Raw genomic sequence first — 19076 nt, forward strand, 5'->3', positions numbered from 1 at the left:
AAATTGTCTGCCAAAGACGCGTTGAAATTGACCGCACTGTCTAGCGGTGCATTGGCCACCCAGGGCTGGTTGGTAGCACAGGGTATCCTGCCCGCGAGTTTTCCTATGACTAGTTAAAAAGGATTTGAACACCTTATTTTAAAGTTAAAGTAAAATGGCTGAAGGAGGATTCGATCTGGAGGAATATCCTCCATTGGAAGATCAAGATCAAGAACAAGCTGATATAAATAACTTAGAATGGGACGATACCTTTGATAAAACACAAGAAGAAACGTCCTCTGTGGAAGGTGGAGGGTCAAACCTGGAAGATCTACGACAGGAGCTCACTGAAGCTCAGGAGACTATTACTAAAGACGAAGTAAATAAATTTTATAAACACTTTAGCGACAGAGAAGATAAACCATCGCGACCTATCTATGCAAAATTTGAAAATCGCTATGGTGAAGGCTTATTTTACATGGGCGACAAAGGTCGTGTGCTGTTGACCAGTGCAGAAGTGGGGCGAGTTGATCAACCCGTAGAGCTCAGTGCGATCGTCGATCATGCTAAAGAGGCTGCTTATACTGCAAGGGTTGAGGCTCGAGAATTGATTACAAACGAACTAGGGTTTAGCACTTTTGGATCAAAGACAGAAAAAGCTAGGTCAAAGTTTAAATCCATCCAACCCGAAAATATTCAAATGGAAGAGCTTCCCCAAATATCAGACCAAGTGAGCGACATTGTAGAAGACATCACCCGTGACGTAGACCGTTCAATTCGAAGGGTTAAATTACAGAGAACTCGTCGCTTTAGATAAATCGTTACAAACGATAAAAGGAGAATTAATTTTAAATCAAGGTACATTAGATCAGTTAGACGCAAAAATTCAACAGGTCAAAGCCGATTGGAAGAAGTGACATCGGAAGGAGAACGTACAGAACTTCAACGGCAATTGGACGACTTACGAGTCGAAAGACGGGGTAGATTAGAAGTCATCGATAGAAACACCGATCAATTGACGAGCCAAATCAATCGCATCAAAGAAACGATCGAAAAGATCACGAATTCAGATTTGACACTACGCGAGAAGATTCGAACTATATTTAGAGAGCAAGGCGTCACGATCGTAAGCATTTTAACAGCTTTTAGTTTAGCCGTGAGTACCATTGTTAGTAGCATCGTAGCTAGCGTCAGAGCTGTTGGAGCGAGCGGAGCGAGCACACAGCACCAAAACCAATGCCCGGGATCATCGGTAGCGTTTTTAGTTGGATTTTTAACGTGGCGAGTAAAGCTGTCGGCTGGGTGGCAGATCACGTGTGGACCTTGTTTGTAGGCGTGGGTGTTTTGATTTTGACGTACGTGCAAAAGATGTAAAAAGGCAAAAAAAATTAAACCTCACCTCAAATTTGGGTTGAGGTTTTTTTATGCCTTAAATCAAATCGTTTAAGTTAAAATTTTATATAACGTAAAACCGATGACACCCACGGCAACGGCTCCAACGGTTAACGACAGTTTTTCTTTGTTGTGTATGTCGAGCGGTTTGGAAGGGGGAGCTGGGGTGATGCTCGGTTTGCTCGCTTTGTTTTGGTCGCTGCGTTCGCTTTTTGGGTCGCTCGTTTCTTCTGCAAAATCATATTTGACTTGAGACCTCAAATTTAAACCCGGTACATAACCAGTCTGCATATCTGCTGTCGCAATCCGTAAATTATTGTTATAACCTTCAAAAGTGCCGATGCGTAAGTCCATGTTTGACGGGGTTATATACAAACTCGGACCGATTACATAGTTTAAATGAGTTTTAGCGTATTGGATCGTATCTTGAAATTGGTTGATAGATCGTTCGTGGTCGGGAGCTGCATTGATTAAAGCTTCTACGTTTGTTTTAAATTGTTGTTGCGTGTCTAATCCAGTGCCGGTGGCTAAAACGCTTGTCTTGGTCTGTGCCCGTGCCCCGAGTAATGCGTAGACGTAGGCGCGGATAGACTCGTTTACCTTGGTGATTCCCACGTCTGTCAACTGAGTCCTTTTGCGAGGTATAAAACCCCATCATCCGCTAGTCGCGACTTTTGAGTCTTGCTCGATATATTCAACTACATATTGTACTGTTTTGCCAGAGTTAACTGGTGCATAATGCCAACTCATCACCTTGTGATCTTCTGGCTCGAGGCTGTAGTGATAACCTAAAACCTGTTCTAACGAGCCTGTCCCCATTGATTCATCCATAGCTTTATATTTTTTATATATTTCGGGCATAGGAAAAAGCGCATCTGGATAAAAGTCACCACCTGGAACGGGTAACCACCTCCTAACACCCGTGTCCATCAAACTGCCTCGGTCAAAATAATAAGCTGAACCAAGGCCATTTGTATTGAGGTCGACGGTTTGCCTAAAGTTAATGTCCGAGTCAACTCCAAAATCGCTGCAAATTTTCAAAAACTTTTCGCGATTCTAATAATTTTCAAGCTATTTAAACTCGTTTTCGATGGGCAATTCAAAATCACACAAATGAAAGATTCTTCTAACCGTGTAATATACGTAAAGCTGTACAGGGCGGATATATATGGATCTGCGTCAACGATTTTCCAAAAGTCTACTCCGCATGCCGTCGTCGCACAATAGACCGCAAAGTTAATCTGATTTTGGTAAAACGACATCTGGTCTTCTTTCCAGCGTTCTATAACTTCGTCCGTAGTAACTTTTGGTAATTTGTAAGCTGTTGTCATGTCGATAAAGTTTACTGTAAAAGAGTTGTCTCTGTTGACTACAATATTTAACTGACTAAAGTTGGTTCCCATTTATTTTAAAAGACTTTTAAAAGGAGGGGCTGTCGGTTGGGTCGCTTCTCGATAAGCGGGTGGTGGGTCTTGATATCGGGCCGACTTTGTAAAACTTATTCGCCAAGTTTTTTCATAAGATCTTTTTTTAAAACGGCCGCCCGTACGTTGGCTAGCGCTTCTGCTCTTTGGTTGACTTGGCGTTCGATTTCTTCTTTGCTGCTCGCTTCCTCGCTTGCAATTTTGTAGACGTACTCGATCTGATCTTTTCTTTCATTTCGTTAAACTTTTTCAGCTCGGATAAAATAAGTACAAATTCTTCCTGGGATATATCACCGTCTTCAATCGCGTGAGATACGTATTCCTTGATGGCGTTTAATTTTGCGTCTGCCAACATTCGAATTTGGTCGTGTTTTTTAGTTTTGTGGGTGAGTCTACGGGAGGCATACTTTAGAACCGCGTAAGCACCAAACGCACCAATAGCGATGCCTTCCATCACAAGTCCGACGGGTCCGGTAACGACTCCCAAAATGGCGGGAAAGCCAACGGCTGCCGAGGTCGCGCCCAGGGCTTCCACGCCGTACTCCACGTATCCGAGTGCGGTTAAAAGCCGTTTGATCTTTTTATAGCTAGCTTCGCGTGCGTCGCGTTCTCTTTGGATTTGGGATTTAATATCTTCGATCTTTCTAAATTTTGGTTTCCGCTTGTTCAGCCGAGTTTAAAGTCAAATTTGGGTAAATGTTAGTCGTCATCTTTATCATAATATTACTTTTATAATTACGCGTTTTAAAAAAAATGTCTAACTCGATTAAAATTTTGCCGATGTTATTCAAGAGCTCACCTCGATCGTTTTTAACAGAAAAAGTCAATTCACTGATGTTCCTGTCGATTAACTTTTAGGCGTTTCACACGTCACGGTTGTTAAGGTGCGAGGCTCGGTAGCTGTTACGTACAGCAAGTCTAAAGACTGGCCGTTATAAAAATTGTAAAATATATTTAATTGTTTGCAATGAATAAACGCGAGTTTCAATGGGTTTAAATCGTACTTGCCTTCGCAAATAACGTTGGGTAAAAGTTTTATTTTGGGTAAGTTCAGTAGCTTGGACACTTCTTTATTTAGTCGCAACTTGAGATTGGGGTCCGTAATGGCCAAAGTCACCTGTTTAGATTCTGAGTGAACCTTAAAAGAAACGCCCGGAATCGAGTTTAACAAAAAGTGAAACCAGTCCATGTTATAATAACCGGGGGATAGCACGATGCTTCCTCTTTGGCCCCCGGTTAATGGTTGAGATGAGCTTCGCGAATGAAGTCTGTCGTATATAGGTTCAGTTTAATAGCCCCGTCAAAAACAGTCTTTTAGTTAATTCTCTTCTGGGTCTCGCGGGTGTTACGGGGAAGTTGGTAGTAGGTCGAGTCGGGGATTCCCTTCGTAAATTTCATCTAAAGCTTGTCTTTGCCCCTCGAGCAGTGAAGCTGATTTTACTTTTTTATTGTTGATATCAAAAGCTAAACGAGCTCGCGTTTCTAATGGTTGTCTTTGGTTTAACTGATCTTCTAAGGTTGCGATTTCTTGGTTTAGCTGCTCAATTTCATCAGCGATGATTCTAATTTCTTCCACTAAATTGCCTCTTTCATTTGCTTGGATCAATCTGTTTTTAGCTGTTTGTACTAATTCTGAATTGGGAGATACTTCCGTTCTTTCCTCTGAGGGTATTCCGGGCGGTCGTTCGCCAAGTACCCCTGCGGGCCTACCGTCCAAGTTTGTATCCCACTCAATTTCAGTGGCGTTTGTTACGTTAAAATATCCAGCTTCAAACTGAATATTCTTTACTCGGACGACCTTGTCGCCTTTGGTGTTGTTGATGACATCTCTCAATTTAAATGTCTGCTCGCTCTCGGTTAAGCAAAACGTGTGAGTCTCCATTTTATTATATACGTTTCTTGTTTGGTCAATCTCTAGGTCTTGTTTGGCGAGGTTTAATTTGTCGAGGGCGATCTCCCAGTGCTTATCCGAAACTTGAAATAGATCTTTCACTTGAGATTCGGTTTCCCCGGTTGTCTCTTGATAACACACCGCGATTAAAGCCTTCAACGGTTTACATCTAGAGATCTTACCGTTTAAAACTTGGTTTAACTTATATTCTATTTCACCCGCTTCGCCGTTTTAAAGCAAATGTTATATTTTTGTTAGGTTTTTCTTGATTTTGGTGGTGGCGCTTTTTCCAAACGTGATGCTTATAATATCGATCTCCCATGTCTACAGGGGTGTACGAAGAAACCCACCCAAAAATTAGACCGCAATCTTTACAAGCGTATCTTTCGTCTATTTCAAGTATTTGGTGGTTACAAGGGGGCCTCGGTTTACTTTGTTTTTGAGATCCTGCTATGTGTATTTCCTTTAGATTCAGCAAGTGACAAAGTTCCACATCAGTCATCTTTATTAATAGTTCATTTATTTAAGGAAAAAAATTAACCTCAGTTATAACTCGGGTGGGATTTCTACTTTAATTAAATGTTTGACCTCAGCGTCGTATTTAATAATTAGTCCAATTTTGTACAAATCAGCGTCGAGTTTAGTCGCTGAATCGGGGAGTGGCTCATTCTCTCGCGCGTGCCACAGCTTTTTATGCTTGCCGTCTACGAGCACCACGTGATCCATTCCTTCCAACGCGACACAATTTACGCAGCAGGTGCAATGCGTACAACCAAAACACTCGATACAATGGGCGCACTCGTAACAGTCCTCGCAACTGTCCAAGGCATTAGAATTTCAGCAGTCGCATGAATTAAAACAAGCCACGCAATTCATACATTTACCGCAATCGTCGCAGGTGGAGCAGTCGTTACATCTGGTGCAGTCGTTACATTGGTGACAACTGTGGCATTCTTTACAATCGGTGCATTTTGCATAAACTTTCGGAATTTAAACAACGAAAGCAATCGTACGAATCTATCAAGTCGATCGAATTTCTCGTGTCTTTGCAAAAATAACAATTCGCGTTTGTAGTTTGATCTACCATTTATTTTTATGTAGTGTTTATTTATTTATTTTTTTTTTCGTTTTTTATAACGGGCAAGTCTCGACTTGTAGCGACGGGAAGTCCCTTTTTTGTTTGTGAGTGATTGTTGGTGCGATCGGTGCTGGTCACGAGTTGTTTACAGGAAAAGTGCGCCGGGGTCAAGAGTTCAAGGTCAGTGGAAATCCCCGGCGTTGGTGGGTGAAAGGGTGTTTTGGCTCAGAAGGTGAATATATACCCGGTATTTTTGGAACCGATTTTTGGGGTCGATGAGGTACCCAGGGAAAATTGTTAAAATCTGGAATTCCAGATTTTTAGGGGATTTCCCCGATTTTTTGAGTCGATGTATATGTACTACCCAGGAGTTTTTGCTGAAAATGATGGAAAAGGGGGTGGGCTCCACAACTGTCCATTTCCCCCACTACATTTTTAATTATTCCCACAAAACAAAATCACCCCCCCCCCCAAAGTGATTTTTCCGAAGTCATTTTTCCAGTGGCAACCCTCAACTTTCTTGGCCACTTAGGACCATTTTCCAACCGTAGTTTTTAGCCATTCTGCTCTCATATGAAAACTCAAAGGCCCGGGGAGTTCATCCTGGCAATGATTTACACAATCTCACCATTTTGGAGGCCAAACAATCTCCTTGTTCAAAAGATAGGTTGAGCGTGTTTGTAAAACTTTTCAACCTCTTCCCAAGAGTCAGCAGGCGGCGCTATTTCGGTCTGACTTTGCACAGATTTCTGTGGGTGCAGACCATTAATTCAAGTGAGAATTTCTGGCCAGCTCATTAGCATTAAAAGTGCCCACACAGTATCTTTTGATACCAGTATCTACGCCCTTAGAGGCGGAGTTAAGTTCAATACCAATATTATAAATCCATTTTTCATGATGATCAAATCTTTCACAGGGCCTATCGGTGCATTCCCTCACATCGTTCGATTTCTGGGAGCTCATTAATATTTTGTGATCCCATTGGGCTTTTATAATAAGACATGCCATAATTAGGACGGATCATTGAAATATTTCTACAAATCCCGAATTTGGGAACGGTAAGTTTCCACGTCTGCCAGTGGCGTATTTCTACCACAAAAAAGCCTAGTTTATAAGATAGAGGCGGACGGCCCGGCTACATTCAGAGCTGAACGTATAATTTTTTGGGTTTCTTCGAGGAAAGGCGAATTCAAAAAAATCTACGTGGCTAACCCACCCCCATAAAATTGAAAAGAAAAGTGATCTTCTGACTATAATCTTGAATTTCAAGTGAAAAAAAAAGAGGACAACTCCTTCCGGAGTCAACAGGCGGCACTATTTTGGTTTAATTTTGCGCTGTTTTCTATGGGCGCGTATTATATTTGGTGTAATATGCAACCCTGTGCACGCACATTATTTTTTTCCAGGACTTGTGACATACATCCTCTACTGGCCTTAGTAATCACGAGCAATTCGTTGAAACAGTAAGGCACGGCGGCACGATACGACAAACGACACCACGACGCTCACGAAACCGTCGTAGCGTCGTGGTGTTGGGGCTAGTATATCGTACGGAACGCGAAAACGACGCGACGCAATTTTGGCGGCCGCAGAACCCCACAACTTCCACAGGAAATTTCCGAAAGGCGACATAATATGAAATGAACATTGAATCAAGTGTACGAATGTCAGTGTGTGACCTATTTAATATATTTTGCGTATAAATTGGAAGTGTTGGCGTAACATCTTTATGCAGGAACATAATTATTTTGTTGGGCAGGTGGTCATGCTGGAAATCGCTGCACGCCCCGGCCGTCGTTTTCGTGCGGTGGGGGCTTTCAGTTTTTACAGTCACCAACAGAGGGCGCACCTTGTGGCGGATTACGAATGGCCTTGTGATGAGAACGTACATGTACATGTACATGTAATCGACTGTTGCATAGCTTTGCTCATAGACAGGTCCTTGCATTATGTGATCCTACCTCCATGCTTTATACTTTGCTAAAAGGTATTCTTTTTTTATCATCAAGGAAATCGAACACGACAGTCTTCACTATATCACCCGGACACGTATGCTTCCTTTCTCAACTGAGTTTTGCTTATTGTTCATGGTCATACACTTAACGCCAGCGAGCTTCGTGATGGAAACAGGACGTCTGACACTGACCATGTGTTTTATTCCTCCATGCACTGACAGAATTAATAGCGTAATCAAATAATGCCGTAGCCTTTTCGATCAGTGAAAATTCATTTATTCCCTTTCTTCCTGTAAAACAAATCAATATATTCTTGCGACCAGGGTTTTCACAAGAATGTGAAACACGTAATGATGAAGCTAGCGTTGAACTAAAGGTCATCCTGATGTCATTAGCTCAGAAAGGTTTTTATTTTAAAGCCAGATTCGTGAACTTAGAAATCTTGTTTGCTTTGATTTGATTCTTTCACAGCGATTTGGTGTGTAACCAAAAGTCCACTTGATATTCCAATAGTTTAGAATTAATAGGGTTTAATGGTGTTGATAAAAATCAGTTTGTGACATTGTCAAGGATCGATACTGGCTTCTAATGACGATGTTGTATAAAATGGCTCAATATCACTTTGAAAAACATTTCTACTTTTGGCTTTATCATGTGTTTCATTGCCAATGCCCATTGCAATATATATATGGTGTGTATCTTCAGGAAAACCCCAACAAGAAATATTTTCAACGTTTACATTGCACTGTATGTTGGCAACACGTGGTGCGGTGTCTCCGTGTGAGACTACGACATGCACAAGTATCAAACACTGGCTACGGCTCTCCAACGCTGCCTCAAACGCTTGATCAAACTCGAAACCATAGTCGTAGGAGACAATACTGGATTATGGTTACCCCTGTCATGCGCCGTCCCATACAATCACACAGGCAGTGCTGGGTGAAGGTACGTGTAGTATGCATGTTCAGTAGCTTTTCAGGTACAGCAGCAAAAGCATATTGTCTGGCAATTTGTGGTGTGTCTGGCAAATGGCACACCTTTCTAGACTGTAAAACAGTGTGTTGGTGTTGCCAAACCTTTTTGCTGGTAAACTTAAAAATTTCATTCAGTTACATACATGTACATGTAGATCATGGAGGTCCGTTGTCAGATCCTGCTGGTAGGGTCAGCACGATCTTGTCAGCTTGTATCTTGCGCGAATTTAGTGCTCTCCATCTAAATGGATTTACCTTTGAATGAGATACATTCATAGAATAATCACCACCATAGGATAATCACTACCATGCATGTAGGATAATCAACTCAGGAGGTAAAATAATAAAATGTGCACAAGAGTCAAGATATGGCTGAACAGCACTGTCTTATACCTTCAGAAAACAAGCTCTCAACCCTTTTTGAACAATTTCAGCATCTTGAAATTCCATTGGCCTATTCCCTAATCAGTGACGTTTTGCGCTTGAACAAATCTCAGAAAATTCCACATTCACATGTAAGAATTTCATTAAAGTTGACAAATTGTAATCGACTATTACTACCTCTACTCACAAACCCAACTGACGGTACAAATTTGTAAGAAAATTCATTTAATGCTTGTGCATTTGTAAAATTTAGTAGCTAGTGTACACATGTATTTGTATGTCTATTCCTTCCTCCATGGTTACGTATAGTAACCGCAGTGTGACTTACAAATTTTGTAGATACATGTACATGTATGGCATTGTATCTGCACAAGCATCACGAACAGTTTATCAGTAAGGGTCTGTCCAAACTACTGTAAAGGACACATTTGCACAACATTCAGTGCAAATCTCAAACTGTAAAATTTTACCATTATTATGACTTCACTATTTCTGACTGTTACCATTGAAAGGTAAAGATAAATGAGCAGTATTTGAGAAATTACAGAAGTTTATTCTTGAGGATATAACGTTTGTCACATGGACACTGGAGAGACACTTTGTTTCTTAAATTTAAAATTCTTAAAATTAAATTTAAAGCACAATTGAAAATTACCTGCAATGTGTTAAATACTGTTTAGTTAACTTTTAGAAACTTTCATTATCTCATAAAAACAGTTCCAGTGTAGATAACAAAAAAATTTATTTAAAAGAAATGTAACATTTGGCACTGGACAGACATTTTTCTGGTGCTTGAATTAGAGCATGAGAACACAATTGTTCACAAACCAAACTAGTTTGTTTTCAGTTTTCAAGATTATTTTGTTAAAAATACTATTAAACTTCAGCTAAAATGAATACTATTTAAGTTTCCCTTAGTAAGTAACGTTTGTTACATGGACAGATGTAACATTTATCACATATCATAACCTCGGGACAGACAGTCTTCTCATTTTCATTTCAGCAAAATGAACTTATTTTTCCTCGTGAGATGTTATTGTATTTCATTTGGCTTTGTAATAAATGTATATGTACTAATAAGATAAATCTAAGATTTCTACATTTAAAGCAAAAAATACATGTAGTTGTGACGTTACAAAATAGTGGACAGACATCTCCAATTCCTAAAATCAAATCTTAGTTTTGTTGTCTGATAAAAAAAAACCACAAATATGATGTAAACTAAATTGTAAACACTTTCTCAAGAAGATACAGTATATAGTTTTGTTGCGGTTATCTGCTCAAGGAATGGCAAACTCAGTCTTTTTCATGTTTGTCACTCTGTGGACAGACACCGTGAAATACGTTATTCCTTAATTAGCTCTCCTTAAATTCCTGTTTAAGATTTCCTGTTTAATTTTCTGTTTAATGTTATACCTGCAGTACCCACGTTTTAACAGATGAATTGTTTTTGTCTGTGAGAGTGGTATTTTGGTCCCACTGGAACTCCTAATATAAGCCGGACATTTTCATCAAAATCGTGATTATTTTAACAACTAACAACCAAATCGCTGTGTAAACAGTGTCTCTACAATCATACAAACATCAGTAATATTGTTAGAGTTCGTTTCTTGACTCTCAACACCAGAACACTGTTTAATTAAGAGAAATGATTTTGGTTATGTGCAAATGTGTTTTTTTAGTATGGACAAACCCATAAACGATTGATCGAGCTGTCACAAAACTGATTCCCCAGCTGTCTTAAAACTTAACTTTAAAGTGACGCAAGAAGTTACTGAAAAAACTCCTGAAGGCGCAATATGCAAAAAAAAAAAAGTGCAGGTTGGTAATATGAAAAAAATTAAGGGGGCTCCCCTGGCAGCTATTTAACGTTAAAAGTAGCACTTTAAATACTTTGCTAGCATACTACATGTAAGTGGTTTCAATAGCGTTCCACCTTTACCTATAGTTTTATCTTGTGTCCAGCAGACTGCAACACAAATGTCACAGGTGGATGTAACTACATCAAATTTGCATCTTGGTGGACCACAAGCAGGTCCTATTTTAGTTTTTCCAGCTGAGGTTAATGAAGAGCCACTGGCCGTTTGTGAATACAAAGGAAAGAAAGAGGGATTTTATTCCAGCTAACTTGTATGGATACTAAGTATTGTGGACGTCTGTGGTTGGAATCGTAGAGGGTGATTTTTTTCCTTCAATCTGTCACATGTTGGAAACTGTCAATTTTGAAAGATTCTTTAATTGATTGCCCAAATTTGTTGCCTTGAATTTTGTGTTTAAGAGGAAAAATGCTCACTTCAGTGCCTCATATACTTCAGTTTCACTTAATAGCTTGGATCCATTGTGTGATAATATATTTGTTAACTGGTACGCGTCCCTCTCTTTGAACGCATCATTTTGCTTTAGAAGCCCTATTTAATAACACAGGGTGGGTAGTCGAATCAGGTCGATTTTGTAATTTGTTTGAAATGGTAAAATCAATAATTAATTTCAATTTTTGTTTAATCCTGTGTAGAAGCAAGATGGCTTCAGATGCATAGCATCGGAATCCTGACTGTGATAACAAAAGGCCATTGGCAATTGCTTATTTGGTTCGGGTCCTTGACCTCTCTTTGGAAACCCTATCTCACGAGTCAATGATGCTAGGCCTTGTCGACTGTGGAAGCTGGCTGGTGTTTTTGGCATACATCACACTTTTTGTCAACAACAGTAAGTCATTCTTGAGTCTGGACATCATTCTTCTCTCTTTCTTGCTGATGAATCCTCTGCTAAGCGTGCTATAGGTCAAGATCTTGCCTTGGGGGAAAAGTCATTGATCACGTTGATAATTAACAGTCAGATGTCATTGGTAGCTGTGCCAACCGTCAGTATGCCAAAAGGAATTTCATCCTCGGGAATTTTATTATCATATTTACCATATTGCCCTAGCAACCCTCAATATTGAGGTGTGCTAAAAGAGAAAGAGGGGGGGGGAGATAACGAGGAATGAAAGAGGTCTCCTGAGAAGGTGCCGTCAGCTTTAACCTGAATCTGACCATGCTTGATGCTATACATTAATTACTCGTTCTTTGTACAGGTACCGTACTTCAACAAAATTTCTGCATTGAGTTACACATAGTAATTACAGTGTTTGAGCTGTAGAGTCCACAACGGTGAACCCCTATTGTACAAATTACACCAGATGCCGGATTTGATTTGGTTTTTATGTAATGACTTGTGGAGGCCATGAACTGAAATCCTTTTTAAGTCGTAAGCTTTTTAATCCTCTTGTATTGTTTAGATCTGTTGATAGTGCTCACTAAAGATGAACAAGATGGTTACAGCTACAGTACAGTCCTGGTGACTTTGCTGATTGAGCTCTTCAAACTTATGGTTGCTGTTATCTTCTACTGCCTCAAGTAAAGGAAAGTTTTGTATGCTCACTTCATTAGTTTTAAAGTTTGGTATGGTGGTTGTTGGACCTGAAGTCGATTCCTTCTCGGTAAATCCATTGTAAAGTTCACTTTATGGAGGTTTTTGTGGGAAACTTGCAATTCACTAAATGTTTACAGCAGATCCAAAACAAGTTCACTGGTGGGGCTACTACAGTCGGCTGGAGAACATGTTAAAAACTGGAACTCTTGCTCATGTTTAGAGGGGAACCTCAATTTCGGGGAGAGCGGAATTTTCAACAGCATTGACAAACACGAAGGGCTGTGTAATGGCTGTTGCAGTTTCCACAGAAAGTGGAGGCCATGTGATGTTAACTTGAACTTTGGCGTACCTAGCAAGTGTTTTTTCCAAATTATACATGCAATGTTTTCCTTGTTTCTTTGCATATATCAATTTCCAACAGGTATTCATTTGCTAAACTGATCACAGATCTGCAATCAAACAACTCAGGTGAGTTATTGCAGGTACAGGGATATGCACTACACAAAGTTTTGAGAGAGAAATTTGTGCAGTGATAGGCCAAGGAGATAAATTTTTAGTGCTAATTTTTATCTCTTAGCCAATAACCAGATAAAAATAGAAGGCAAAGAAGCAAAAAAGCAACAACTCAAAATTCTCACTGCGATATGACTACCTGTGTCAGGGTTGTAGCCAGCAAATAAGAATTGGGTGTCCGACTTTGCCTGAATTTAAAGATGTTCTAAGTTACTGAATGTTTCTGCTATTACATGTGCAGTTGCACAGCAAAACCTAGGTGTCAAAATGGCCTAATTGTCAGTCTAACATGTATGAAGAGTTGTGGGGACCATTCTGATTTAATCCGAATTGTCTTGATTTTTAGTTAACAGACCGCAAAAAATCGGAACATTCCGATTTCAAACAAAATAGAAAAACAGAAATTAAAAACTTAAAGAGTCATGGCAAAAGAGGGCGCCAATGCACAGGAAAAAAAGAGGGCGCCATTGGCTGTTTTTTTCATCAGTTGCCATTTTGTGTAGCAACGCTCGCATCTAACGTGACTTTCCTTTGCGCGCGTGTAGTCGTGATCAGGCATGTCAGGTGGTGTAACCTCGGTTTAAATAGAGAATTGTTGCGGGAGGTAACAAGTTTGTAGAGCGATAAGGATAAGAAGCAAAAACGCAAAGATTTAGGGACGAATACAAAGAGCAGTTCCAATTCATAACTACATGTAAGGGTGAGTTTTTCGCATTCTGCAAGATTTGAGGCAACATATCAGCCATTCCATGGGGATGCAGAGAGGGACCGTCTCAAGCATTAAGTTCCAAGGGGTACTGAGATGTAGATATGTTCTGTTTAAAGAAAGTATTTAACTCAAGGTATGGGAAGACAATGACAAGGGAATTCTTCAAATTTTTAAAAACTGTTGCCTCGCCAAACTAAGGGAAATGTGCCAGGAATTGAATCCAAAATTTTCTGGGGGTCCTCAAGCAGGCCCCACACCCCACGCCGTAAGGGCTTCGCGCTCTGTGCTCCCAGTTGTGTTCCTATTTTTGACTTTCCAATGTTGGCAGGTATGAAAAAATCGTAGAAAGTTGCATCCCCATGGCTATAACAACATTGACTTGTACATGTATGTTATGGTCGTATTGGTTCATATCGATACTATGTACATGTGCAGTACATACAAACAGTAATCAATTAGTTATCATGAACACTCTGTTTCTCATTCAGAAGTCTTACTTGCATATGAACATAAACGTGTTGGTAGATTTGATTGTCAACGAAGCACAAACGTCAAACAAAGCATTTGAAAAGAAATGTTTTATTCTTTTCGGCCTTTTTCAGAAAACTCATACTTTTACAACTTCTCATTTGCTTGATTTTGTTGCAGGTTTTGCCTTCTACCTTCTTCCATCAGCCCTGTACTCTGTTTTCAATAATCTGGCATTTCTGAATCTTGCCTACTTTGACCCTACGACCTACGCAGTACTTCTCCAGTTCAGCATTGTTGTAACTGGTGTCTTGTATCAGGTAATATGCTACAACCCACATCTACCGTGTTTCCATAGACGTAGAAAGGGAGTCAAGTTGGTACAATACTGGTTTTCGTGTATACTACCTCTTGTAACCTGGGTTCAAATTCCACTCATCATGGTGCAGGCCCATGGCATCGATTGGGCTCTCAGTTTTTCCTCCCACCTCTAAAGCTGAACATTTTTCATTGTCTCCTCCCCAGGGACCCGTAGGGAGAATGTTGATAACTTATGGGGCTTCATGTTAGTTAAATGAAGAATGATTGAAGCAGGTGTGTAGTTGCGTCTTTGCTTCGATCTCATCTTTGCCGATATGCAGCCACACAGAAAATGCAGTCTTTTAATGCAGACAAAATGTAGTAGATCTGACAAAATTTAAGTGTGGCAAAGTTTATTATCTTCAGATAATGCTCTGCATTTCTGCTTTCCAGAACACTGCATAAAATTTACATTTTCATTGTTGATTAATTATCTTAAATTTGCTCCCGGTGAAATGAAACTAAAGATGCCTCAAAGGCACCCATGGCACTGAAGCTATGGAGAGAAGACAGTGAAGAAATGTTTATCATTACAGGTGGGAGGGAAAACCCAGTATAGCTGCTGTGGGAACTAAAATGCAGTCCTCACATCAGCCTGGTTCTTTGAACCCTGCTCTTTTAAGTGAAATGTGAATAAAGACTACATCAGCAACTTACATGTATGTTAGCTGAGCATTACTATGATGGACCAGAAAAACAAATTAATTTTCTACATAGCATCAGTGAAAACGTCAGCTGTTACTTTTTTGTTGGTACCCCATCACTTTTGTTCAGTGGCACTTGCAGGGCTCGAAATTAGCAGGTGCAGGTAGCTAAAAAGTGCCCATTTGTCTCATAAATGCACCCCTAAATATAAAGTAAAGTGCAAGTACTAATGCCCGTTTGTTTCTGTTCTTGCCATGAAAAATTCCTGAACTTTTTACTTCAGATCACCCTTGTCATGGAACCACAACATGTGAACAATTGTTTACGATGTCACAGAGCACAGCAGGCTCACATGCATGCAGGTACACACACACACCGTGCGTTTTGTGTATCAGTGTCGCGATCTCACTGCTGTCTTGCACAGGGCATGTCCAAATCACTCGTCTGTGGTTGGAATCTACACACAATTTTATGGGAACTGGATGTGGCCACAACCAAGTGATTTGGACACTGCCTATTGCAGTTATTAGTTTCCTTTTTAAGTGTGTGTGCATGTACATAGTCTAGGCCTGTTGCTGGACTGTCAGCATTGCTTAGCACTTGTTAGGGGTTGGTCATGTGCACTGTATCGTGCAAGCTGCTGGACTTTGATCGATCGCAAGATAGCTTTTTCAATAGTCACTTCTCAAAAGCAGCCTAGGTTTATCGCAAAAATAACGACACAATCATGGCATTTACAGCTAAAGATTTCAATCCGAGTCTGCCAAAGTCTAAGCGGTAAGTTATCAGTGTTATTAATTTAAACAGAAACAACAGCTAGGACCATCATCTTTTTGCTTCATTCATCAGTATATTAAATTTGTCAGTAACCCCTCATATTTTTTTTTATTTTGTCACTTTGTATTAAGTTGTTTAATTTTCTAGAGCACATATGTGAGCTGTCACCACAGAATGAGCTAAAAGTCGGAATTTTCAAAAATTGAGATATTGGTATCTTTTAAATCAGCAGAAAGAGAGCTTTCAATGGTATGACATGGAACACTTCGGGTAAAAGTATGAGGTGACAATGTGGAATTTTTTTCTGGCAGCATTGGCGGCATTATTTCTGACATTGTTTCAACATTTCTGACTGGGCACAAATAATGCTATCATCTAAATTATTCAGAAAATGACATTTTTAAATATCTGATCCTGCTAACAACATTAAAATTAAATAAAGGGTTACTCTTTCAAATTTGAAAAAATACCAAAATTGACCTCCACTTTAAAATTTGACTTTGAAACTTTAAAACTGGAAAGAGCAGAATGTGACTTTACAGTCATTTTGTCGTGCAAGGTGACATATCTTTAATGTAGTACGGGAGCTACTTCCTCCCTTAAAGTGACAAATTCAGCTGTCTAGGGACCTGCTCCCATGATGGTTAGCCTCAGAAAGTTGGCTTCTACTATTTCATTATCAAGCTCACTATGGATTTAATTCCTCCTATTCCATTCACAGTACATGTTCAAGAGAGATCTAACCTGGTTGCAGTGGATCTCCCTGCTTGTCTTGACCTCTGGTTGCATCCTGACACACTTCAAGGAATCTAAGGAGGTCCTCTTCAAACTGAGGGACGTATTCATCCTCCTCCAGGTCCTGTGCTCTTCCTTTGCCAGCGTCTACAATGAGTACCTCCTGAAGAGCTACAGCAGTCAGGTGGACTTCTGGCTCCAAAGCGTTTTCATGTACACCGACACCAGCCTCTGCAGCGTGGCCTTGATGATTGCCATGGGCAGACTAAGCCCAGCCATGCTGACTACATCCAGCATGAGGTCCATGTTTCAGCCGATGGTCATCCTCATAGTTACCAACAATGTGACAGCGGGTTTGGTAACCGGTGTATTTCTCCACAAGTTGAACTCCGTCTTGAAGAAGTTTGCGGTCGCCATAGAGATGATTATTATTGCAGTCTTGAGCAAGTTCCTCCTAGGAACAGCTGTCGAGATCTCAACAGCCATATCTGTCTTACTAGTTTCACTGTCAATCATTCTTTACTCTCTGAACCCCTTGGGAAGTGAGAGAGAAAAGGTTGTTAGGCCAGACTTGAAGTGTTCAAATGGTGTGGGCTATTAGCATTGCAGTGAAGTCCAGTCTAGTTGGTAACTTCCAGTTTGGCATTGCCATGTAACTGGAAACAGTGTATGTCCAGTGTCCCAAGGTTTTATTTACACCCGTAATAATGCATTCTGACAATAGTGTTCTTTTACTTCAACTTTTCTTTCATTTTTTAAAAAATCAAATGCTGTGGATTTGGCTTGTCCTTTTTATGTACAGTTTTGCTCTTTCTCAAGTTTCAAAAGACAGAGAAAACATTACGGGTAACCTCCACTAGAAACTCCTCTGAGAAAACTGCTTTTCTAACTGTCTTGTGGTCAGCTCTCTTATCTGTTGTAATCCTTTATCTAAGCAGTGACTGTGTGACCCCCAAGAGTTTTACGACCACAGCTCCACATTGGGCAGATACTTGGACAGTGCTGTGTATGTGCCTTTTCCATTCATAAAATGGGGGTGTGCTTATCAGTGATTGTGTAGGGAGAAGACATTACAGTGTTTGTGGGGGAGGAAAAGTCAAGAGGAATATTCTGGCGAAAACCCACAAAATCAGGTAAATTAAGTCTAAAAACCCAATCCACGTGTCCAAGGCAGGATCAAACCCAGGTCACAGCGGTGGACTGCACCAACCTTACTCAGGTTTGCTCTGTACCGTGCGTGAATAATCAGCACCTGACTTTATTCTGTCAGAATAAATAAGGCCAAAAATAATACTATTGGCTTGAAACTGCTTGAAATGGATAAGTTATAAAATTATGTTTTTTTGATGGGGGGGGGTTGGGGCTCATAACCCCAAATTTTTATTGAGGACCTTTTTTTCCCCTTTTTTATAATTCATCAGGCCTTGGGGGGCAGAATTTTACCCCTTACAAAAAGTTGACAAATGTACACGTTAAATGGTACTTTTCCTGTACTGTGAAAATGCGGATTGCATACTTTGTATATTTTTATACTCGAAAACATGGAACGGAAGGGTACTAACCCCGCGGTACAGACTATTGGCAGAAGCCAAAGGTCATTTTTTTCAGGGAATAGACTATGAAGGGAAATATGATTAAACAATCCCAAAAAGTGTAACTATTTTCGGGCAAAATCGGTCTTGCTTCCCAAGCAGAGGGGAGCCCATACGGCTGTAACTATACCTACAGCACAAAGTATTCGGATGACGTCACTAAGGTCGCCCGCGGATCCAGCCTCATTAAAAATACAGTAATACAAAGAGGTAGGGGCCTGTGGGTCCCCATTGTATTACAGTATTTTAATGAGGCTGAATCTGCGGGTGAGGATTGAGCATGTAAGTGATGTACGTGACTTATAAATGTTCGTGCAACATATATATAGAGTGGATTACCATCAAGGGCGAATCGAGAACGATTTATCACCAAGTGACTCGGAATGCAACTGCTTCTAAAAAATATCACATGCAGCCTCTGCTGGGGACGTCCCTCTCAGTGCACACCGCCTCCCTGGATCCAACGCCGGTCAATATATTTTTGAGAAGTTGGGGTCTGAAGGGAACCCTAACTTTAGGGATACGCACAACCAATCTGGAATCGTTATTGTTATTAGCCCAAATAGGGCATTTGGGAGACACGTTGTTGTATTTTTTTCAACCTTAGGGAGACACTGCTCATTAGGGAGACATTTCAATGTAATAATTACTCTTGTACCGTCTAATAACACAGAAGCCGATGTGGTGTGGTTACAGCCACCGCTGCATATATTCTCGAGAGGAATTCGAATTTGTCGCTAAGAATATATCCCGGATCCCAACACCCCTTAAGGTCGGTTCCGTGTGTTA

The 19076-nt window shown here is 40.3% G+C and overlaps 1 protein-coding gene across 4 annotated transcripts in view; it reads left to right on the forward strand.

Annotated features, from left to right (window-relative positions):
- The window catches only part of LOC110989926 (UDP-galactose transporter senju-like), a 25638-nt gene extending 8106 nt beyond the window's left edge, over window positions 1–17532 (forward strand). Inside the window, exons 1-7 of one of the 4 annotated variants that reach the window (XM_022254629.2) lie at window positions 7631–7751; window positions 8425–8664; window positions 11590–11783; window positions 12355–12472; window positions 12910–12956; window positions 14359–14498; window positions 16682–17532. In XM_022254629.2, coding sequence (XP_022110321.1) covers window positions 11711–11783; window positions 12355–12472; window positions 12910–12956; window positions 14359–14498; window positions 16682–17296 — 993 coding nt within the window. In that variant the 5' untranslated portion in view covers window positions 7631–7751; window positions 8425–8664; window positions 11590–11710 and the 3' untranslated portion in view covers window positions 17297–17532. Of the gene's footprint in view, window positions 1–7604; window positions 7814–8424; window positions 8665–11589; window positions 11784–12354; window positions 12473–12909; window positions 12957–14358; window positions 14499–16681 lie in introns of those variants that run through there. The other 3 variants (XM_022254626.2, XM_022254630.2, XM_022254631.2) reach the window with 3 other exon arrangements.
- Window positions 17533–19076: the final 1544 nt, after the last annotated feature.

Source organism: Acanthaster planci, linkage group LG01, assembly GCF_054643075.1.
Source record: "Acanthaster planci isolate LZ-2023a linkage group LG01, COTS_SCS, whole genome shotgun sequence".
NCBI classification, from domain to species: Eukaryota; Metazoa; Echinodermata; class Asteroidea; order Valvatida; family Acanthasteridae; genus Acanthaster; species Acanthaster planci.